At 34.1% G+C, this 23,966-nt stretch overlaps 1 protein-coding gene across 3 annotated transcripts in view; it reads right to left on the bottom strand.

Annotated features, from left to right (window-relative positions):
• Positions 1 to 23,966, bottom strand: part of RFX3 (regulatory factor X3) — a 277,856-nt gene that overhangs the window by 54,254 nt on the left and 199,636 nt on the right. For all 3 annotated transcript variants that reach the window (XM_032477755.1, XM_032477754.1, XM_032477756.1), the window contains 3 exons: positions 16,541 to 16,722; positions 13,076 to 13,195; positions 1,195 to 1,316 (listed from right to left, as the gene is read on the bottom strand). In XM_032477755.1, coding sequence (XP_032333646.1) covers positions 1,195 to 1,316; positions 13,076 to 13,195; positions 16,541 to 16,722 — 424 coding nt within the window. The remainder of the gene's footprint in view (positions 1 to 1,194; positions 1,317 to 13,075; positions 13,196 to 16,540; positions 16,723 to 23,966) is intronic.

Genomic DNA, 23,966 nt, shown 5'->3' with positions numbered 1-23,966 from the left:
TATTGACTGCTGCAGCGCGGGATCTTTTGAGTCTCACAGGCCTATACTAACACGTACGTCATGGTGGCTGGTTCTCCCATTACGCTTCTATATTCAAATGAGCTGTGAAACTTTCCTCCACACAGAGCACTGGGACATCATTTAGCCTCCCCTTGGGATGAAGGCGTAATTTACATAGTAAGTCTCTCTCTGTTCCTTTCTCATTAGCTCTGGACAATTAATGCAATACACTTTGGTGCCAGCCTTATCATAAATTCAAATACCAATGTGGAAACTAAAACTGCAGAACAGTATTTGTTCTAGTCTTCCAGATAATGCAGAATATGCTCTTTTTAAAGATTATAATTGAAATAAAAACACAAAATAAAAAAAATAAAAATTCCTGTCAAGAGCTCAAGGATCTACAAGAATATACTTGAGGACCCTAGCTTGGGAACACTGACATGTTTTCAACTTCAGTAGCCATTCTGACCTGAGAGTACATTCTAGTTGTCTTTGTCAGAGAGGGCACATAGACACATATACACACACACAGACACATACACACACACTCTGGCTGATAGCTTCTGGCTATCTCGATCTGTTGTACAGAAACTATGCATGTTCATCTCTAGAAGAATCGTCATTTAAAGTGCCATTTTCGCACCTTCATCTATGACAGAAATATGCAAAATGTTCAAGTTCCACTTCCTAACTCTTTAAATAACGAGAAACATATAGTATCTACAAAATTACAAAAAAGGAAGTACTGTGATCAAGTTAAAAGAATAAATTACTTTTTAAAAGATTATAATAATTTTTTTCTAATCTGAGAGTATATGCATATGCAACTTTATACACAGGAAATGAGAATTCCTTTTGGCACTTGAAGTTATTACTGCAGGTAAACACAACACAATTTTGATCAAAAGTGCCCAGTTAATACAAATTCCAGAAAGCAATTTCATAGCAATGAGGCTTCAATTCATATGCATTTAAAAGTTCTATATAGCTTGAGATTTTTAAAAATAAGCTCAAGTGAACACAAGGAAGTAGAAATGAACTAGAACTAATACAATGTGCATAGTTTCAGCACACACAAAAAAACTATAATTAACATCTGTAATAGACATTGCAACTTGGAGAAAACACTATTGTTGTTCTCTTGTTTTCAAAATCCTAATAGCAACTAATATGCATTACACCTTAACATACCTAAAAACTGTTGATGATGTTGACTTTGGGCAATTACAGTTTGCTCAACAGATGTGCCTGTCTGTTGACCACTTCCTGTGAAACCATCTGCAACCCCATCCACTTTCTGCATAGGCTTGTACCTAAAAATATTAGATGGGAAAAAACAAACCAAATTATTCCTTGCTTTTTTTGCACTACACGAAACTCCCAAGGCATTCAGTTTTATTCTGTCTTCTTTAATGTCTCATGATAGCTGTAGGATTTTCTCCTTGACAGTCTCATAAAGTTAGGATGAAGACATTTTTTCAATTGTAAAACGAAGAAAGAAGCAGAGGGGCTTAGAAGGGGAACCATGTTGAAAATCCAGAAATTTAGCCAAGAATGAAAGATTTATGAGATATTTCTTTGGAAAGCAGTGGCAAAGATCTCCATGATTATAGTTATAATGCACAGTTTGAATGTAACTTTTCATGGCCAATGGATCAAGGGATAAACATTTTAAAACAATGGGATTTAAACCTGGATCAAGATCTAGGAGCTTGGGCCTGAGAAATGTTAATGGGTGGCTTTCATTTAATTAAATATGATTCAGCCGACACACTCTACCATATTGTTATTAATATCACCTAAAGCCTTCCATGCATCTCAGCACATTCAACTCCCTTGACTCCTAGCCACATCTGCAAATATAAGGACCATAAGCATTGGCTTGCAGCAAAATGCACGCAAAAAGCCACCCTCAAACCTAGGTTATCACATTTTAAAAATAAAAAGAATCAAAGTCAGATATAGTTATGTGTTTTATCTTTAAGTCCTAGTCACACAAACTCAAGAACTTTCCATACTGCTAAAACAGAAAATATGTTTCAGCAGCACGGGCAAGAAGGGAAGACTGGGAGAGAAATATCACATACGAAAAATGCCTGGGTAAATCTCCTAGGATAAGCAAATACCAAATAAGAAATAAGCAGCAGTGATAATTTCTTCTTTTTCTAAGATTTCATATTTTTTTTTCATTTTAGAAATTCAGGAAAACAAATAAGTGTGAGAAAAAAATTAAAAATCTGCAACAAGCTTATTACCCAGAGATATCATCATTCACTTTATAGTTTGTTCTATCATCTTTTCCCATTTCTAATCATATTTATAAACAGAACCCCCTAATATGCTCACCATCCAGATACTTGACTCTTACGCTGACACTGTAAGTCAACTGCATCATTATTAAGAAGTTACTGTGAATAACAATGTCCCTAGTAGACGAACAAGATCTACTCAAAGATGCCTGCACTCCGACAACAGATATGAAACGAACAGACCCAGAGAAACATCACATAAACTAATGTCCAGGTTGCTTGAGGAAATGACTCTATTTTAAATGTTATTAATTATACCCTAGATAAATAAAACTTCCATGAAAAGCTACAAAGTCTCTCATAATGACATTTAGATGTACTCTTACGTGACAGTAGCTCACAAAGAACTATAAAAAGTAAAAATAAAGTCAGATGATGAACAAGGTGAAAGGGTACAAAACACTTCATTCTTGTTACTGCTTTAGCGATGACCCCACACCACCAAAACGCTGGTTGTTATTTTCTAATGATATAAAAGACCTCAAACCCGTTCTTTTATTTCGTGGAAAAAAACACGTGAAAGTGCTTTTCAATTGGGGCCAAACCACGAGATGACAGAAGGGGTAGTGTTGTAATGTTCTAGAGGTGCCATTTATAATACCTGCTTTTCTGATTTGTTTTCCTCCTTACAGAATCATCTTAGAGAGGCAAACAACAACAACAACAACAACAACAACAACAACAAAACCCCACAACCCCCAAAAATCCCACAACTTTTGTGAGGCAAGTACTTTAAGGACTTGTGTGGGGGAGCAGTTGCTAACCATTCTTCTAGAAGGCTAGAGTGATTTTATCTTTAGGGAGTATACTGAGGGAAGTTTTTGTCTTCATTGAGTTATTCCAGGTTTCATTTGATTTTAGCCTTCCTTTTCCAGCTAGGAAATTTTATATTACTAATAAAATAGGCTAAAATTGTTTAACCATGTTCCTTCATTTATGTTAATGGAGTTTGAAGAGTCATGGAGTTAATAAACAAAACGAGTTAAAGGGATTTGAATTATTTACTCTGGAGAAGAGAAAAGTGGAACTATTTCCTATAGACTTCAATTACATGAACGTTCAGTATAGGATCAGAGAGAAATTATTAGACTTTGCCCAGCTGTGCTTTATCAGATTTTTTTTGTCCTGCACGGCATCCAGTACACTACAGATGCTTACTAGGCACAGATATCAAGAACAAGTGGAATTTAACCATAAAAGGAAATGACATATATTTATCTTAGACTATAAGTTTTCAGAGGACAGACATAATGTCACAATTTACTTGTACATAGTGCTTAGCAAGCCTGTATTTAACAAAATTATCTGTTTCCTTAGAAAGAGGTAGACAGTGGAAGTTCCAAAGGAAAGACATATTTTTAATAAGCACTCAAAGTCACAATGCATTATAATTAATGTATGATTATGCTTAATAATAATGATATTGAATGAGAAGGACTGATTAGAGGTACATTCTATTACAGAGGAGATGGAAAATACATGAAGATGGGCTTGTAGACAAAAAGGAAGCAAGTTGATAAATACAGAAGAAATCATGCAGGTCAGTACTTAAGAACAAATCTTATATAGGACAGGTAAAGAAAAAAAAAAAAAAAAGAAAATACAGTCAGAACTGGGAAATGAGAGGTTTTATTCTAGCCACAAAGTGAATAGTGGGTTGAATGGATTGGACAAAGATGCATTATGTGTATCCATTCTTGCTTGTCTGGTCAATAGGACCTCTGTAAGCCAGAACCTTATGTTGTATCTTCTAGAAAAGGTGTGGAGACAAATTTGGGGGTGGAGGGTTGTGACATAAAGAATGACATCAGAAAGGGCGAGGGATATGGCTCATATACAAGAACAGTATTATTGTGGACCTGTAAGTATCAGAGAGGTTCCAGGTATTGCTGACTTTTGCTTTTCCTGCTTTAAGTAATACACCATGTAGTGGCATATCCAGTGTATTGCCTGGCATTGGACTGGTAGTTCAAAGGAATTCCAAGAAATTAGAAATAGTGAACTGAGGAAAGCTAGATGTTCATTTTCCTGATGTCCCGTCTAAGGAAAACATCCTATCCTGCCATCACTTCAGAGGGTCGGGTCTTCCCAGAGAAGGGGGGAGTTTAACAGGAAGTCAAGTAGCATACATTAATAATAGGCTAAACAAATATTTGTGGTAACTAATACTTCTTGAATGAAACAGTTATAGATATATTAGGTTTTCAAACCTAATTGTATATCAGTATCTGGGTAGCTTTAAAAAAATTCAAACACTAGGCTCTCCCTAGATCTACTGAACAAAATCTTTGAGAATGGGGCTTAGGAACTGATTATTTTAACTAGCTTCTCATATGTTTCTTAAGTAGCCTGCACAGAACTAGTCCCCAGAAGCTTCTTGGCCCAATAATAAGTTACTTCAGCCCAATGCTTGTAGAAGTACAACAATAACATTAGAGAAAAGTCATTTTTTTTTAATAAAGTAAGTTGTCACTTTCCAATCTTTTCCAATAAACTACATTTGGAATGTAAAAAACTAACCCTGAATGGATGGTAGAGAATGAATGAATGAATGAATGCTCAAGGTAACATATTTCAGTTTTATGATACCATCAATTGAACTTAACATATATCAAATCTTTTTAACAAATATTTATTGAGCATTTACTATGGGTAAAGCACTGTAGGGGCATGGTTTTGAAAAGGCTCTGTATGAACAGAATTTTTCCAGTGATTTATGTGATCATCCAACATTATCTTAACTCTGGTTGAATTTCAACTGACCTTTTAGCAATGAAACATAGCTTTCAGGTTTCCTGTCTTTCTACCTTCTTTATAAAATAATCACTATTTAAATACTGAATAGTAAAAAGCAGATACACTTTCTACTGAAAAAAAACTCTTGGTTGAATCTTTTAAAAAAAACTGAACTCTTCAGTATTTAAGAATATTCTCTCCTCCTAGCCCCATTTATCTTACAAATGCATTAATTTGGATTAGGTTTTTCTTAGAGTAGAGCCTCAGTGCTCTTGAGTTGTGTGTGCTCTGAGAAGGACCTGTACTGCATCAAATGAAGAAACAGCTCTTGGTTTCAAAATTAGTAAGAGCAAATGATAATTTTAACAGCTTGCAACTCCATAGGCAATCAAAGCTAAAGTTGTTAACGATTAAGAAATCAAAGAAGCTCTAATGCTTTAATAGCTGTGCGTATGCATGACACCTGTCACTAACACAGAAAACTTGGAAAATGATTAGGAATCTTCCCCCTTGGGGTTAGTCATAGCTGTTATTTAGAACTTGGACAGCTGTAACTCTACTGTAAAATGGTATCTAATTCTGTCAGTAATCTCACACATACAGACACTGAAGGAGTCCAATGGAAGGCAAAGAATGGTATGTATTTACTATCACATTCAATGAACAGCACCAGTTGGAAGGATTTTCAACAGACTAAATGAAACATTTGGAAAGGTACCTTTGAATCAGGTGAAAAATGCACATGCAAGATACAAAATCTGAGCTGTATAGGCATAGAGAGTCATTATTACTAACTAGAAAGTACACAATCATTTGATTTACATGAATAAATCTAAATGCTGAGCTCATAGTCAGGGCAAAAGGCTGAACTTTTCTACTGGAATCTTGAGATTTTCTTTGGAAAAATTGTCCCAGAAAAATTTTAGATGATTTGAGCCTGAAATAACCCAAATGTTACAAACATGGACAGATTAGAAGAAAACAATGAATGTTAAGAGTGCCATTCTTTCAGAATAGTAATGGACTCCTTGATGTCACACTGAGTATGTCTGTATCTAAACGACTTGGAACATCAACCCTGCTGGTTAATGTTAGTTATTACGTCTCTTCAATCTTTGTTGGTGCCTCTCACAGTATTGTCTCCACATTAGCTCTTCATCTATAATTGAGCAACAAAAGGAGAAAAAATTAAATTCAAATGGGGTAGTCTTATTAATTGCAGCAGTTTTAGTAGGAAATGTGGGAGAGGTAGAGAAGGGAAGAGGTTGATGTTGTTGGTTAAAATAAAAACTACAAATCACTCATTCATTTCACAAAGAACAATGTGCTCAGTGCTCCCCTAGGCACTGAGGATGCAATGTTGTAAGAGGCAGATAAGATTGCCTTATCTCATGAATTTCTCCATTAAGTCCTCCTCACACAGGTAATTTAGGGTTAATTGTATAGAACTGATGATATATTCTTGTTATAAATATTTGTGACACTTTTATGATACTTCTTGTATTCTTACAGTGCTCCTTTCTGTTAAACTGATTCTAGAGGGGTGCCCCGACTCTTCCTTTATTTGGAGAATGACAACCTGACTCCACCTGATGCCAAGACAGCAACAACAACGACAAAAGGCATCTAAGACTCTATCTAGGAAAAAATAAATTAGTGAGCTTCCAACACAAAGCAAAATTAAATGAGCCTCAGTTTCCTTACCAGTAAATAACAATACAATTGACAAATGAGATCTTGCATATAAAGAGCTTATTGAAGAACATTCCACAAGTTCAATAAATGTTCATCAGAAGGTTAAGTGGTGACTGGTAATATTAACAAACTTTAGATGAATTACTATACTTAACAATTACTGAATTGCAATTGTTTATGACTCTCATATCTTCATTGGAAAATATATTCACATCAGGGACTTGCTGAGGCAGCACAGTGAACATTAAATACACAGTGAACATTAAGTGACAAGATTCCTTATCTGTCTCCAAAAGCCAAATGCACTGACATCTGATCATCTTCCCACTAGACTCCTGCCGCTCTTAGCTGCCTCAGAGTAGTTTCCCAGCCCTAGATGCTTAGCTTCGTAATGACCCCAGGGAATTCAGTCAGGGAAAGGAACTGTAAACCGTTAACATCAATCACAGTTGAAAACCACTGGCCTAGAGTTATAAAGAAATGGAAGCCAAACTTGCCCAACTGTCAGACTTCATTCTTCTCCCAAACAGCTTTATTCTTAAAGTAATATTTTTCTCTAGTGCATATAGTGTAATAATTATTATTTATCTAACTCTTGAATGTTTCCAATTATAAAGCCCTTTGTATACTTTTTTCCACTTGAACTTTAAAATAATCTTTGAAGCAGTCTGTTACTAATTTCCATTTTGCAGATGAAGAAACTGAGGTTCAGTGATGAGGCTCAATCACACACACTGCAGAAATGCCAAAGCAGCCTGTAATCAAATGCTTATTTCCCAACTTTAAACATAGGGTTCTTTCCACTAGACTGTGAAATCTATATTAATAAAGGTCTTCTAATGACAAAGGTTCTTGTCCTTACCACTTAGGAACAAACCTGCTTTCACATCTGTCTACAGCCAAAGCAAAACTAGCCTTGCTGTACCATCTTTCCAACTGGTCTCTATTTCCCTTCCCTCAGTGCTACAAAGTTCCTTCTTTCACAAAATCCAATTCCTGTGAAGAGACCAAAGATGCAGGAAGTGGCACATTTCCTCACTTATTTGGGACATACTCGTGTGATTTTTTTTCCCTTTATTTCATATGCAAAAATTTTAATACATGTATGTGTGTCTGTTTGGGTTACACTACCTCTTTAAGGATGGAATTCTTCTAAGAGCAAAGACAAGAGGATGGGGTTCTTGACCTGGTCGCTGTATGATCGTGGATGAGATATCCACACTGTATGGACTTCAGTTTTCTCATCAAGAGGATGAGTTGCACTAGGTGATCTCTTCCTTCCAGTTCTAACTTTCTGTGATTCTGTGAATTCTGTTTTAGATGTGATGGACATATTTCTATATCCAACCATTGATTTTTATGTATTTGTTGAAGGCATGATAAATACAGATTAATATTTTGAGAATGGCTACCGGGATCAAACCCAGCCAAGCACACTGTCAAAAGCACTCGGCTCTATTCTACCACTTTTGCTACTAGGCCTTGGAAGAATAACTAAAATAGATGTGCCAACGTTCTACATGTGCTTCTTTTAAATATTAAACAGCAGCTAACATTTTTACTTAGTTTGTAGAGCCAAAAATTACTCATCTCCTTTTTGCTGTGTAGTAACCTAATATATTGTCTTAACTAGAAAGTTAGCCGATTAGTCCAGGAGTGAATATCCTTGAAAGCTGAAGATTACCTCATTTAAGTGCAGAAGTTATTTTCACATGAAATATTTTCCACAGAAGATACTAGAAAACAACGATTACAAACTCTCCCACTTCCTTAACCAGGACACTTACCCTCTTCTTGATGACCTGTCACGTCATTGACATGCCAGTTACCACAATGTGTTAAGACTAGATTCCAGTAACTACGGTGGTGCTTACAGGGCTTACTGGAGCGCCCAGGTCTATTTGTCCCTCCACTGAATGCGCAGAGACTGCTGTGCTGAATAACCCAAAAGTGAATTGAAGACCCTTGTCTACTTCTATTTCCTTTGCCAGCTGTTATAGCTCATGACTGCCTGTGAATCAAGTGAGCTCTCATCTGCTCCTTTATTTTAGGTAAATGACTCGAGGACGGCTTCATCTTTTCAATTAAGCTAAACTATGGGCTCTGTGACATCTGTTTTTCAATCAGAAGCTATTTCCATTTATTTTCAGGCTCATGGATGGCGATGCTCCCATATGGTGGTGTAGCGGGGAATGTGATTTGCAGATAAGTGGAAATTTTCCTTTACTACCCTATCAAATCTTCAAATGACATACCATATGTAAAGGAGTTGTGAAAATTATAAAGCTATGCAAAACAATAATCATTATTAATGCTGCAACTACAAAGATGCCAAACTTACCAGGAAAAATGTACAAATTGAGCTCCAAAACATGACTTTTCTTTGATAAAATAATCATTGCATATACCTGAATTTTCTTACAAGAGGAATAGATGAAGCATGTTCCATGGAAGATGTGCACATACAGATGCACACAGAAAGCCTCGAGGCATTTAAACATTTGAATATTCTGGAATATTAAATACTAGTAGCTGCTGTGAAGTATTTTAAACCTTTCAAATGCCACTTGTATTTTAACAAGAGAATGGCAGTCTCTTCTTGAGTGAATTTAGTATATCCAGTAAAATCATTTGCGTTTTGGTTATTCTGTAAACTACAAAACAAATGATTCAGTAAGTCCTTTTCCCATTGTTTTCAACAAATACTATTAAACCTTGCATCCAGACTCAGAGAAACGCTTTCTCTTTGGTCCAGGTGTTTCCTCCCAATGGGGTAACTGGCTTCATTTAAACCCTATCAATGTTGCCAGTTGATACAATCTTCAGAGAGATAATAGCAACGTCTCTCTGTCCTCCTAATCCCAATGAGGGGTTGGTGAGCTAGATAACACTAACAATGTGAGCAGTTAGCAAGACACCACTCCAAGAGCGACTGTCCGTAATCCAAAACTTGTACCATTAAAAAAACTCCAACAAATTAAAGGAAGTTTCACTACTTCTTTAGTTCACTAATAGTCTTTTTTTTTAATTGAAGTATAGTTGATTTATAAGGTTGCTGTTAGTTTTAGGTATATAGCAGTAATTCAGTTATATACATGTGTATATATATTATTTCTGTATGTGTGTGTGTGTATATGTATGTAAATATTCTTTTTCAGATTCTTTTCCATTATAAATTATAAGATATTGAATACAATTCCCTGTACTATATAGTAAGTCTTTGCTGTTTATCTGTTCTATATAGTAGCATGTATACGTTAATCCCAAACTCCCAGTTTATCCCTCCCACCCCTGCCCTGCCCTCCCCTTTAGTAACCGTTAGTTTGTTTTCTATGTCTGTGAATCTGTTCTTGTTTTGTAAATAAGTTCAACTGCATCATTTTTTAATATTCCATATATAAGTGATATTATAGTATTTGTCTTTCTCTGCCTGATTTACTTCAGTTGGTATGATAATCTCTAGGTCTACCCATGTTGCTGCAAATGGCAATATTCCACTTTTTATGACTGAGTAATATTCCATTCCATCCTTACCCATTCACCTGTTGATGGACACTTAGTTGCTTCCATGTCTTGGCTATTGTAAACAGTGCTGCTATGAACATTGGACTACATGTATCTTTTTGAATTAGAGTTTTCGTCTTTTCTGAATATATGCCTAGGAGTGGAATTGCTGGAACTCATATGGTAACTCTACTTTTAATTTTTTAAGAAACCTCCATACTGTTCTCCATAGTGGCTGCACCAATTTATTTTCTCATTCAACAGTGTAGGAGGGTTCCATTTTCTCCACATCTTCTCCAGCATTTATCATCTGTGGACTTTTTAATGACGGCCATTCTGACCGGTAGAAGGTTATACCTCACTGTAGTTTTGATTTGCATTTCTCTGATAACTAGCATCTAACATTCTTATTTCATAAGAAAGCAAACACCATAAGAAACTAAACTCAGTACAATTTATGAATATTACTGAGAATTTTATATCATTTCTTAAATACAACCACATTATATCTAATTCTAAAAGCAATTACTGCTAGACTGAGATTGCACGGTTTTCATGGCTCATTAACCTTTATAGCTCTGAAATCTGTTTCATAAGGAAATCTTTTAAGTCCTTGGTCTTGCTTACCTAACCCAGGCTTTTTATAAAAAAAAGTCCCTTGAAGGCTTCTATTTCCATGAAAATTTGCTAGGATTCTTTGCAGTGAAATCACAGGAAGGAGGCGGCTTCAGCTTAGGTGCAATTTATCAAGGTTTTGTTCATATTTAAGTTTGAGTATGTGTTACTTTTGAATCAAACCTTGTTTTTCTTTATTGCACCATCATCTCCAATGTGTCGTGCTGCTGTGCATGAGTGCAGAGACCACATGAGAAAGTAAAAGCTATGAGTTGCCACTAACAGGTGGAAACAATAATTATAACCAAGACAGTAACAGTTTATTCCAACTCACACAAACTCTATCTCCAAACATATAAGGGACTATTTTATGATTTTTTATTATTTCTTTCAGAGCCCTTCTTAATATATTTCACTGACTATACCTCAAAAACTAGGAATCTGCAATTTAAAAAATAAGGTAGAGAATCTACAAAATAAAATCTAAAACCCCTTAAGATACCTTTATGTACCAGCCAATCTTGAACTGACTCTTTAATCTCCAACACTTGCACTAGAAGTTACAACTGTGTTAAATCCACTTAACAAGTGTCTTTACTTCCAACCTCTCCCCACTGTCTTGCCCCAAATCAAAAAGTAACCTCTCTAGGAAAAATTTGAGTATCATTGTTTTGCTTTGAAGCAAGGCTTTGAAGCCCTGCATAGCTTCTAAGTTATGTTCTGCACAAAGAAGAAACTCATTAGCTTCATATTACAACCAAACCCCTTAATCTATGATCCAAACTACTTTTTAAAGCTCATCTCCCACTAAAGTACCCAATTTTCTTTACAATTCCCCTCCTGCAGTATCAGCCTCACCAAGTCACAGTGCACTCACCGCAGACATCTTGGACTTTATCCCTCAGTGATTTTGTTTACATTATTTCTTCTGCCCTTCTGTTTCTCTCTTTTTGATCCCCCTGCGTCCCTACTCAAATAGCACTTTCTCCAAGAAACTTCCCAATCCTCTCTTTCTCAGACTTGGCTGAAAATTCCTCTGTGTTACAATAGTTCCTTGATCAAGGCTTTATTTTAGAACTTATGTTGTATTACCTAAAAAAAATTCCTATGTGCCTCCTCTTCTAATTTCTTAACTGCTCAAAGGTAAGGACTGGATCTTGTCATTGCACACAGGGCCTAGCACACAGTAGAGACTCAATCGGTGCTTGCTGTCTAAATAGATAAAGAACTACTGCGTGATATATTTTCTCTCTAGCAGTGACTCAGAATTAATGCTTCAGACTAAGCTAGTATGGATATGGAGGAGACCTCGCCAAGGCACCTAATCACCCCAGATCAATGGTTAGGCAGAATGAGGCAGACCATCTGACTACCTATGTGCAGGCCTCCTCTCTCCTACCTAATTCTGCATGCACAATTGAAAAGAAAACTCATACATACTGTCATGGCTGAGCTATACTGGTAAAGAGGGAAAGATTTTTCACTTTATTTACTCCAAACTGTGCTGTAAGTCACATGAGACCAGAAGGCCCTCGGCTATGTAGCAGCATTATGGGCTTGTGAAAATCATTTAACCTCTGTGGGATTTATCTGAAAAAACAGGGGTCTGAATGCTTTGACTGCCACAAGGCTGAGGGGCCAGACTAGATTGAGGTATTTTTCAATTCTAAGATCTACGATTCTATTCATCCATCCATCCATCCATCCATCCATCCATCCATCCATCCATTCATGAATGCTTGAGGTCTCTTATAGCTCTAATGTCTACAATTCTATGTCTATGAAAGTTGGAGTCAAAGAAAATGTAAGAAGTCCCAAACATTCTGCAAGCATTTATACTGTCAAAAAAAAAAAAAAAAACAAATGACTTGAAGGATGTGCAGAGTAGCAAGTAAGAAGCTCATGAATACTGGAACAAATTTCTCCAAATGTGCCTTATGTTTTGCATTTAGCTTCCTTGTCTGAATAGTTTGGAATGTCTTATTTACTTAAGGGGGCCAAACAGGCTGTCTGATAAGTAATTTAAAAAGATTTGGAAAATAAAATGAATGAAATTCTAAATCATATTTGAGAACTGTCCATAGTGAAAGCATATCAACAATAGTGACATTCTTGCACACTTAGGTATTTGTTCTATTTGTTCAGAAAAAAGGAAACGGAACATCTAAACAAACACAAAGCTTTGACATGTCAGTGATAATTCCAGAGTCTACCTTTGTTTCTGCTGCATGGGTTGTTGTCTCATAGCCATATACTGCATGTCTTCTTGCAGACGATTAAGAGGGGAATCTGGCTTGACACGAATCCCATAATAATGGTACTTGGAGTTTCCTCTTCATAAAAAAAACAACAGAGACACAAAAAGCCAGTTAAGTCAATATTAATCATGTAGGACGTCCATTTAACTCCATATTTAGAAAAATTAGGCAAAAACAATATATTAATGTTATATATTTATGATTTACCTGTTCTGGACACCTGTGTATTTTTTGTGGTGGCTACATTTGAAGAATCAAAATAAGATTCTGAATCAATCAGTTCAAGGCCCTAAGAAAAATCTTTCCTTATAAACTCTTGTTTAAATGTTAATCAGAGTCCATTTGTTCCATTTAAGTTACATTTTATTTTCAAATTTATATGTTAACTGTAATTTAGAAGATTACATTAACAGGATATTCATTAACTGGATAAAAGGTTGCACACTAATTAGGAATTTATTATAAAGTAGTTATACAGAACAAAGAGGAAAAACAGCCTTAATTCTACTGCCTTGGATAAGTTCTGCATTCTCTAGTTCTATTACTGCAGGGATGATGAAGATAATCTCATTGATACAAGATGTTGTGAAGTCTATTATTTAATATTTTGAAACCTAAAAAGATGTAGGCATTTAATCGACTGATTTTGAAACATATTTTATTAGTCTCTGTTTTTATGGAGTCATATCAGTTTTGCAGGCTGAATAAGATGTGTCACAACAGACATGGGGAAACTTCTCTGTGAAAATGGCAAATTTCCACCTGGATTAAAAAAAAAAAGTCACAATTTCCTCATGTTCATGAGAAAGACCATATTTGTTATTAAAAATGACACAGTTTTACTCTGAATGAAATTTGCAAATTCTTGCAAAAATAACTTTTTAAATATGTAAATTTTTGCAAAGAGAAAATAGTAGTTTTTCACAAGTCTATATATAGCAAGACATCAGTGCTCTATCCAATTTTTTTCTTTCACTTACAAAAAGAAATGCAAGTGGAGTGTGGATTCAATATTTTATATAAAAATAAAACAGAATTTCACTTCCAAGATCGAAAACCATATATATTAGACAAATGCTATATATTTGAGAAGACTTTAAAATCTTATGTAAATAATACTGCTAGTTAAAAAAAAAAGTAAGTTATCTGAATACCTACATAGTTTCAGCAAAATAAACCAGTATGAAAACTTAATGCCTTCCATTTACAGACATTAGATCTTGTCTCCAAAATCCACTGCAGAATAGAGCAAAAAACAAAACCAAAAAAATACGACAAACTCAATTAGTAGTGTTCTCCCATACAAACTGGAGAACAGGAGGGAGTAGCCAGTAACAAAGCTACAGCGCAAAATGACATCTCTTGTGAGACCCCAACATAGATCAAGTGTCTAGTTTCTTTTCAGTTTCCTATAAATCAACAGGTAGTTCTTTCTATTCCATTGAAGATAATTGGGTGAGTTCAGTGTGTCCCATGGTCTTCTTTGTTTAAACTTAATTTGGAGATGGACTTTAACAAAAAGTACCTTCTGATTTGCCTTGGTTGAGAAACATGGTGATTCTACTTATCTTTTACTTAGCTCCAGCAACTGGAGAAAAGGTCTGGTTCTGGTTTGAATAAATTCACCAGATAATTTTATTGATGGATAAATAACAGTTCCACATATAGTTTGCTTAGAAAAAAATTATCCGAGTTCGTGTGCCTCCTGATGTGCACTGATTTTCTTTCTGTTCCCCGGGTGAGGGGTAGAATCAACCTCTGGCACTCCACCCCTGCCAACCACTGCCAGTTTTTCTACATTAGAGTTCTGCTCTCTTCGTAACACAGCTCTTGTTTAAACTTTCTCCGCAGGATTTCTTTTCTCCTTATTCTTCTAGGCATTGCTTTCCATCTCTAATTACAAACACTAAGTACAATTTCAAAAGGAACAGAATTGTTACGTAGTGAGAGAGGAAGAAAAGAACATCAGAAAGTAAAAGCTGCAATATTGCAGTATGTGCTTATAGAGCATAGCGCATGGATTCCACTCATTCACAAACCCAAACAACCCCAATTTTGTCCCTTTCTATTTTAAAGATGTGTTTCAGGGTTTGAATGGAGCCTCAAAATAGGGTCCATCGAAATCCCTTTCAGTAACAAAAGAGGCACAACAATACAGCTATTAGACTGTTGAATAAAGCCCAGAGATTCAAAATATTGGCACGGTATGCATAACTACTGAGCCATCAGCCAGGAGATAGTAGGTTAGGTCCCTAAATAATGATTTTCGTGGTTCTCAAAAAAAAAAAAAAAAATACTAGAGAAACAAAAAGCTTTTTTCAAGGGAGTGGAAGCTAGTTCCTTTAGTCTGAATAAACGATCATATTCTTTAGTTTAAAATATACTATCTTTTGAAGTACAGGTAGAAGAAAATTTATTTGTGAGACAACTGAACCTCCAGCGATCTGAAAGCTGTACAATCACTTAAAATGCAACAAAAATAATTCACACTTTGAATACATATAGACCTTGTAAATCTCATAAAACTGACAAATTTATTTTTTATATAAATGTATAATGAAGTCAATTACTAAGGTTCTGTTTATTTTACTAAGAATATTAAAAACTCCTTACTAGAACACTATGAATTTGTGACCTATAACTCATTAAAGGTATATCATCTAATGTTATATACCGTATAGCATCTTTATTTGTATATTTTAAAAAATGGATTTTATAAGATTTAGGAAATCAAAAACATCCATATCATTCTGTTCAGCTACTTAAAATATTTATGTTATGATAACCTGCAAAAATTATAGAAAGGCAAAAATGAAGCTCTACAGTTCTAAGCATTATTTTCATCATCTTTTGATAAGCAAAAATACTCATATCTATTTCCAAAGGAAGGAAAAAGAGAAATTAAGAGTCATCAGGTGCAAGTTCAAATGATTTTTAACTGGTCTCCAGAAATGAAAAGAAAAACTCAGTTTTAATTTCTTACTCTAGCCAGACAGAAATTATTTATAAAAGACATTTCAGTGTAATTTTGCAAGTCAAGAGATACATAGTTTTCCACTTACTATGTCACTTTATATGTCATCTTTATTATGGCTATTTTCCAAAGGAGAAGATAGTGATATATACTAATTTTTAAAGCATCAAATATAAATCTTGCATTAATAGTTTGGTCTACTCATTTCTATATGATTTTGAGAATCAGCTTTTCTTTCAAAGCTTTGCTACATTAATGTTTACGACAACCCATTGTTCTGTACTGGCAGTTTTCAGTGAATAATGACCTTTCCCTTCCCCGGGGGAATTTATAAATCAAGCTAAATCTTTATTTTTTAATATATTATCTGTAATCATGTACTTTTGCCCAAACAATATAGTTTAGAAAAGAGAGACTAGTTTATGATCTTATTTTTCAGTACTAACCTAGTTCCCAATCTCCTCGTTCGTAGCCCCATAAAAATTGACCTTATTAGTTTTCCAAAAGAAGCAGCATTGACTGGGTCCAGTTTGTGTTCCTGACAGTGTCGTAGGTAGTGGTTGTACAGAGTGCTTCTGGGAAGGCTCACTCCTTCTGCTGTCTCGTAATTGTCCAACAGCCACTGGAGCTAGTATAAACGAAGACAGGGCAAACACAGAGAAACCATATAATTCGCCAAAATGTTTGTAAGACACTGCAAATACAGTACACAGAGATACTCAGAAGATCTTCCTCAAGCCATGTAATAGGTAACCTGTTGTAATTCTGAGGCCTGTGTAATCTGACTTTGAAAATGTTCGGAAGCGTAAAAAGCTGAAAAACACTTATGACCTCAGACCATGTCCACTCCTTCAAACCTTCAAGCATGTATAGAGACATACCAGTTTCCCTTGCACAGACTGCAATTTGGGGACAAATACTTCTTCAAGGAATTCAAATCATTCCATTAACTGCTTATAAATATAACTTACAATTGCTACAGAACAAAACATGTTCCCAAGCCTGGTGGCATGACACATAATATGCCTTTAGTGTTGGTGTGTTACAACACATGAAGAGCAGGCTGCCTTGTATGAGTTTTTATATTAAGATTCTATTCATTTTCATAGAATTCTGACTTACTTATCTAATTTACTTATGTAAGGTAATAAAATAATGGTATTATCTATTGGGGCAATTTCTGTAAGCAGAAAGGAAAAAAACCCAGTCATTTCCTCTCCAGAAAGGAAAAAACCCAGTCATTTCCTACCCACTGGTAAAAAATAAATTATGTATGATGAAAAGGAATCATTTATTACAATCACTTGAGTCTTCCTTACTTCAAAGCTATGTTTTCTCATAATTACGGAAGACACACTACAATGGTAGTCGGTATAGCAATGTTTTCTCAGTTTACATTTTAAAGTTTTATGTGGTCCTGTGTGTATTTTTTAAAAATAATCTTTAATGTTAGAATGTGCAAGAAATTTTTAGAAAATCTAGTTTAGCTATATATTACTGAGTTTCAACATTAATAAAATCAAATTATCAACTTGTTCATTATTTATTTGCCAAAGGAGAACTGAAATAGATTTCAATGACTTTCTTAACGCCATACAGTGTCTTAGTGCTTCATCTGGTTTCCAATACATGTTTTCTGATTACTCGCATACCAGTTGTTATTTCCACAAAAGCAGCAAATAGGACACGTTACCTGTCTTCACCAATTTTCCACATAGAATTTCCAATATAGAATTCCACATGCAATTCAAGTCAAATATGTTATGGAAGCCAGAGAATTCCCTTACAGAGTATCAACCATGAGCCAGGCAATGTGCTAGGCATGTAGAGATGAAAAAATGAATGTGTCTCACCCCTTCCTCCAGGAATTTATAATCATATACCAAAAATGATAATATGGACACCCAAATTATAGCATTTCTCCATTTTGCTTACATATTTTAAGATTTCTGATCAAATTTAGAGCCCACACTTTAAGACTCTTAATAAGAAAATCCACTAAAAAGATTTTTAGAATTATTGCCTTTGTGACAACTGGATTTTTCAGAAATATTTTAATTTCAAATATTCCTACATGATATTTATGTAATTAAACTTATGTCATACCCATACTGATGTAGGCTTAGAAAATATAGCCACCAAGTCTATAAGACAGAGTACTTTTAAAAATAAGAATTAAAGTAGCATTCTGGTCAGGGAACCTTGAAGTTCTCTATGAACCACATATGCATATGGATACATACATGTATATATATCTATTGTCTCTGTAACATATACGACCTTCCCCTATAAAATTTCTTAAAGATTGCAAAAAAAGTTCACTTTCATAATAGCCAAAAAAACTACAGGTCGAAAAGAATTCTTTTGATATGAATGATCTGTAACCTTATTGTCAGTAAACAGGTTTTCCAGAGGCACTCACACGATTTCTGAGTATTCCACATGACTCAGTAAGTTCACTTATACATATTTATTTAGTATAAAGAAATGAGGTAAACTGGGAAATCCAGTTATTAAGGCTCAGACTAGTATTCTGCCTTCAACAGTGGGTCAGTATGTCTCTTCAGCGTTCCTTTTTAGATTTTAAGACTTTGTTGATTGTGACTGAACACAACTGAGGGAGACGACACATAAAACGTGGCAAATCAAACCTGCCTCACCTATTTCATCCTTGTGCCTCAGTAAGATGACTGGGAGATCCATTGTTTCTTCACTTGAATGGTATTAGGAGAGCTCTAGTGAACCGTATTGAACAAAAGTGCTGGCTCTTGCTTTGTGTACATATAATAAAGGTGCATAGAATACCTTCCATTGGTATTCTAAATATATAAGAACATAGGAATATTCTTTGAGGAATTTAATTCCGTGAGATCAAGAAGTATAAAGAAAACACCAAAAAGGGGGCAAACATATAAAAACTGTAATTTTTTTTTGAAAAATAGTAATATTTTGCAACTGAACTAATGAAGTACCCACATCCAGAAGCATGGAACACACAATGCCAGTCACTTAAAAATGCCAAAGACATGTCTATAAGTGTATCTATGTATCCTCATATAATAAAGCATACTGTCAAAGCCAAAATGGTATGGTTTCTTAACAAAAAATAAAAACCCATTAAAAAAATCAAATATTTTTTATTTGCTAATGAACAGAACACACATCTATAAAGGAAACGTTCGTTTGGAGGGTATTTCTTTCAGAAGTGGAAAAATAATCAGTTTTATAATATAAACTTTGTAACCAAATTATACAAACAATAAAAATAGATCTGATGTAAAATACTTTTTAATAAGATATAAAGTAAATGAAAATACTGTTTAATGAATCAGATACAAAATTAAAAATTTCTGTAAACTGCCTGTAAACTATTTACTAGTCTCCTTGCAAAATTTAATTACTTAAAAGTAAAGGCAAATATCTAAAAATGAGCATTTATTAATATCTCAAGATCAGGTAAGTTGTCTTGCATTAAAAAAACTTAGAAAACAATTTGAAAAAGCAAATCCAAAATAAAACACTTCAAGGGTACTATCATAAATTGGCTTTTGTAAAAGTGAAAACTTCCACAAATATTAAAGTTCAATTATAAAATATTTTTAGTCCAAAGATTTGTTTACATATATAAAAATGTTAGACTTTCTTAATCAAAGAAAACGTTCCACACAAATAGGGAGATAATATATAAGCAGAAGTTGGCTTAAAATACTCAAAAGCATATATAATATTCCTCAAGCCCCCAGTAAATAACTTGGAGAAAATGAAGCTTTTATTGGATTGGCTATGAGATCCTCTCAAGTAGCCAAGCAAGTCAGCCACTCTGGACTGGCTGTTTTGCAAACTGATTGTTCTTATTACATAGTTTTTACATTTTAAAAGATTTTCCTTTATTTCTAATCTAGTTTTTAAAAATCTTAGTTTATTTGTAATATATACGTGTGTATAGACACATACACATATGTGTATATATTTCATTATGTATATAAAATAAAATCATTAGTTGGTCTGAAAAATTCCACAGGAGTGGGTCTGTGGGTATTCTGGTGACTATCTTTTACAGTAACAAAGCTACACTTCGTTCCCTGTCCCTTATTTGTAGGAGGAGGAATTTTTATTCCTTGCCAGAAGCCTAGAGGTCCCTTTGGAAGAGCAGAAGGAGGTCAAGTGCAGGTAAAAGCCCTGAAGGATGGAGGTGGCTGTGCTGCAGCCTGTGACTGTTCCCGCTAGGAAGCCTGGCAACAACTGTACCACCTAGGGGCAGTGCTCCTAGAAACTCACTATGGAAGGGGAAACTGGTTTAGGAGCAACTAGATAAGATTTCGAGATTTCACTGGGGATTAGAATCTGCACTCTACATGCCAGTATTTAACCTTTGAGTTTTGACACAGTCATGAAATTGTATATTAGATCTTTGAGTCTAAAACATGGTATAAGGAAGGATTAATTTTTATTACAAGAGAAACTTCACAGTTAAGTGTAACCTGAAGGCGTTATACTCCACGTGCTGCCTGAGGGAAGTTCATGCCTGTTGTAAGATATATTGTTTCCTTGGGTTTTGTGTTTAATAAAACGTAATTGGACACTATAATTCAAACTCTTTAACAGTCAGGAATTTAGAACTATTGCTATTTCTTTTACTATCTTATAAAATATCTTATAAAATATGTGTTTATATTTATGATTTTAAAAGCCCATAAAATACTATAGGAACTTTTAACCTTTATCTTTAAAACCTGATTATTCTACAAATGAACTAACATAAATTCACATAATGGTGGAAACCAAGATAATTGCTTCTTTCAGCCTTTGCATTTAATCTGTATTAATCAGGGTAGATTAAGGAAAATGAACAGTTCCTATTTTTCCCAAAGGGAAACACTGATTGACAAATTAAAAAATAATACATATTGCGTTTCCCCAATTAACATCTAAATGTAACATTTGGCATTTTTTCCCAGATGGATTATCCATTAGGATTAATTTTAAGTTCACTGGTAATATGCATTTTGACAGGACTTATTTCTGTCATAACTTATATTTACAACACAGCGAAGTCAAGAGAAAGTGAGCATTAAAAACAAGATTTTGTTTTGAGCCAAATATATTTCAGTAGCTAAAACCAGCAAAAAATCGTGAAGTAATCATTTGCTGGATTGTGAAAAGTATATAAAATAAATGCCTAAAGCTTTTTATATACTTTAAGTGGAATTTTAAAAATGCACATGCTAAAGCTCATTATGTGAAATTGGGAACAATTAATTTAAGAAAATTTCTGGATTCAAATTTATAGTCTGAAATATCCCAAATTGGACACAATCAAATCATTAAATGCTAATTTATATTAATTATAACAGAAGGAGTATAAAATAAACTTAAGTCTGCAAGAAGAGAATTAAGATATTTTAATCTGATTTAGGCAGACTCATCATTTACCCACAGCATCATCACATGCCTGAAAGTTTAAAAATAAAAAATATTTAAATAAAAAACTGAAAAAAACCTAAAGGGTGCACATGAGGAATTGAGATACTGACCATATATTCTTTCACTCAAATGGTGTGCAGGAAGAAGATCACTGTCTATGTAAAATATTCACACATACACCTATTGAAGCATACTTGATAAGAAAGAATGCACTTATGAGTCCACAAACGCACACATGACTGGCAAGGTACTGAGAATACTGATGGTAAGATAAGGTCCATTCCCTTCTATTACTTGTTCTTACATTTATTCATTTAGCAAATATTTAGTGAGCATCTACTATGTACCAGGCACTGTTCTAGGCACCAAGGATGCATCAGTGGACAAAACATAAAATCTTCACTGTCTTGGAATTTTCACTCATCTATAAATATTTAATTGTCTGCCCATATGATGCTACCACTGAAAAAAGTGTCATTATGTTAATATTGTTAATAGACTAGAACATGGCAATCAGTGCAACTGTCCTCAGTCACAGGTGAGGTACTGTATTGGGTATGAAATTAACAAGTTATACATGCATTTTGATCTGGTTGATAACAGCATGATTATGATGAAAAAAATAGAGCAGCTGCATAAAATACTCTTAAGAATGTGCTGAAAAAGAGGTATAAATTTAATACCTCACTCCATCTTCTAAAAAGTAGAAAGAGAGGCGAAAAACAAGCAATCAAGTTTGACTATACTGGTAGGGGATTATTTATTTGATTTGCCCCCAACAAGAATTTTCTGAATTATTGTGAATAATCAAATATATAAAGAAAAATAGGAAATCCATTCTATTCCATATTGCAAAATGGAAGGACAATAGACTTTCAGCTCACAAATCATAATTAAGATCCCTCTTTAGAAACTAGTAAGTATGGGACAAAATTATCGATATTTCTCCTAAATTTTTCCAAATGAAACTGATTCTTTGTAGAAATTGATAAAGAACTATCATCATAAAGTTGAATTCCTGTCCACTTCAAAGAATCCCACAAACCTCAAATAATTCTATATTATAGCTTTTATAGTAAGGGATAAAGGTAACTGAGAGTTTATTAACATTTAAAATATTAGCCATATTTTGGGGAAAAAAAAAAAGACTCTCCGCTAAATTTTTTCTACACAGTTGAAAATCACCAAGTAGGTTAACAGAATTTAAAATACGTTTAACATATGATCATCTATTGGCATGCATGTAGTAGCTTATTTTAATTGTTTGGATAAATCTAACAAAAATTAAGAGCAACACTAACTTTCCAAGAACAGAAAGGCAGCAGGATCTTCTTACGTGTTCAGGTAGAAACAAAACCTAGCAGGTCAGCAGAAACACTCTTCCCTTCTCCACCATTTATAACCATCTATAGAATCATTTGTGTTTCTAAAGATTTGATAAATGTGTTGTTTTTAAATACTTAATTGTTCAGAGGACATCCAACGAAAGATCACCACTGCTTTAGCAACATTTATTTATGCCAACTCTTTCTATATATTGAAACGCCCCGGGCAGCTGTAAACAGTACGGAAGAGTTGCCATGCTAGTAATAAAAAGTACAAAGCCATAGAGTAACAACATTTATCTGTTGTTTATACAGTTTAATTCACACATTCATTAACATTAAATATTACTTCATGAATTCTACAAGAGAATAACAATTTCAAAAACCACTAACATATTTGAAAAATTTCAAGCAAATCAACAAATGAAAATATATAGAAACTTGTTCTTATAGCTGCATTATCATTCATAAAAATACTAATTAAGATGAGTAACTCAAGTTAAAATTAAACATATCTCATATTTCACTAAACTATACATCCCAGATGAAAATGAGATGTGAATTGAATATCAAAGAACAACTTTTTAGAAGTTTGAAAGTTCAAAAAATGTAACTGGAAACTTAGGGTTTCCTTTTTCTTATATCCCTGCACATTTTTGACTAAAAATGAACAACATTTTCACCTGCCATTTTCAAAACACAAACACCAGATGATCATCATTCCCTCCCCGAAATAATACATCCTAATAATATATATTAAATCAGCCTTTACACATAACCACAGACTCATGCTAACACAGCAGGAATATACTTATGAAACATATAAAAGATTGACATATCGCATACAAATTTTCAGAAAGGGGAAAAATTATATTTCTTAAACTTTCAAAAGAAAGGCCAAAATATATATTATTTTAGAATTTATAATCTATAATTTTCACCAATATTGTAGTCATTCTCCAAGTTGGCTAACCTGTTTTTATTTGCCACGATACTTCCCTTTGAAAAAGAAATAAGACAAACTACTTCATTTAAAAGTAAATATGTAATAACATAAGGAAGTATTTAGTGTTATGTTGGAATATAAAATTTGAATGTTTGAAAATTCACATATTTTAAAAGC

The sequence above is a fragment of the Camelus ferus genome, chromosome 4 (genome assembly GCF_009834535.1).
Source record: "Camelus ferus isolate YT-003-E chromosome 4, BCGSAC_Cfer_1.0, whole genome shotgun sequence".
Lineage (NCBI taxonomy): Eukaryota > Metazoa > Chordata > Mammalia > Artiodactyla > Camelidae > Camelus > Camelus ferus.
The sequence above is the reverse complement of the archived record's forward strand: the minus strand, read 5'-3'. Positions and strand labels throughout refer to the sequence as shown.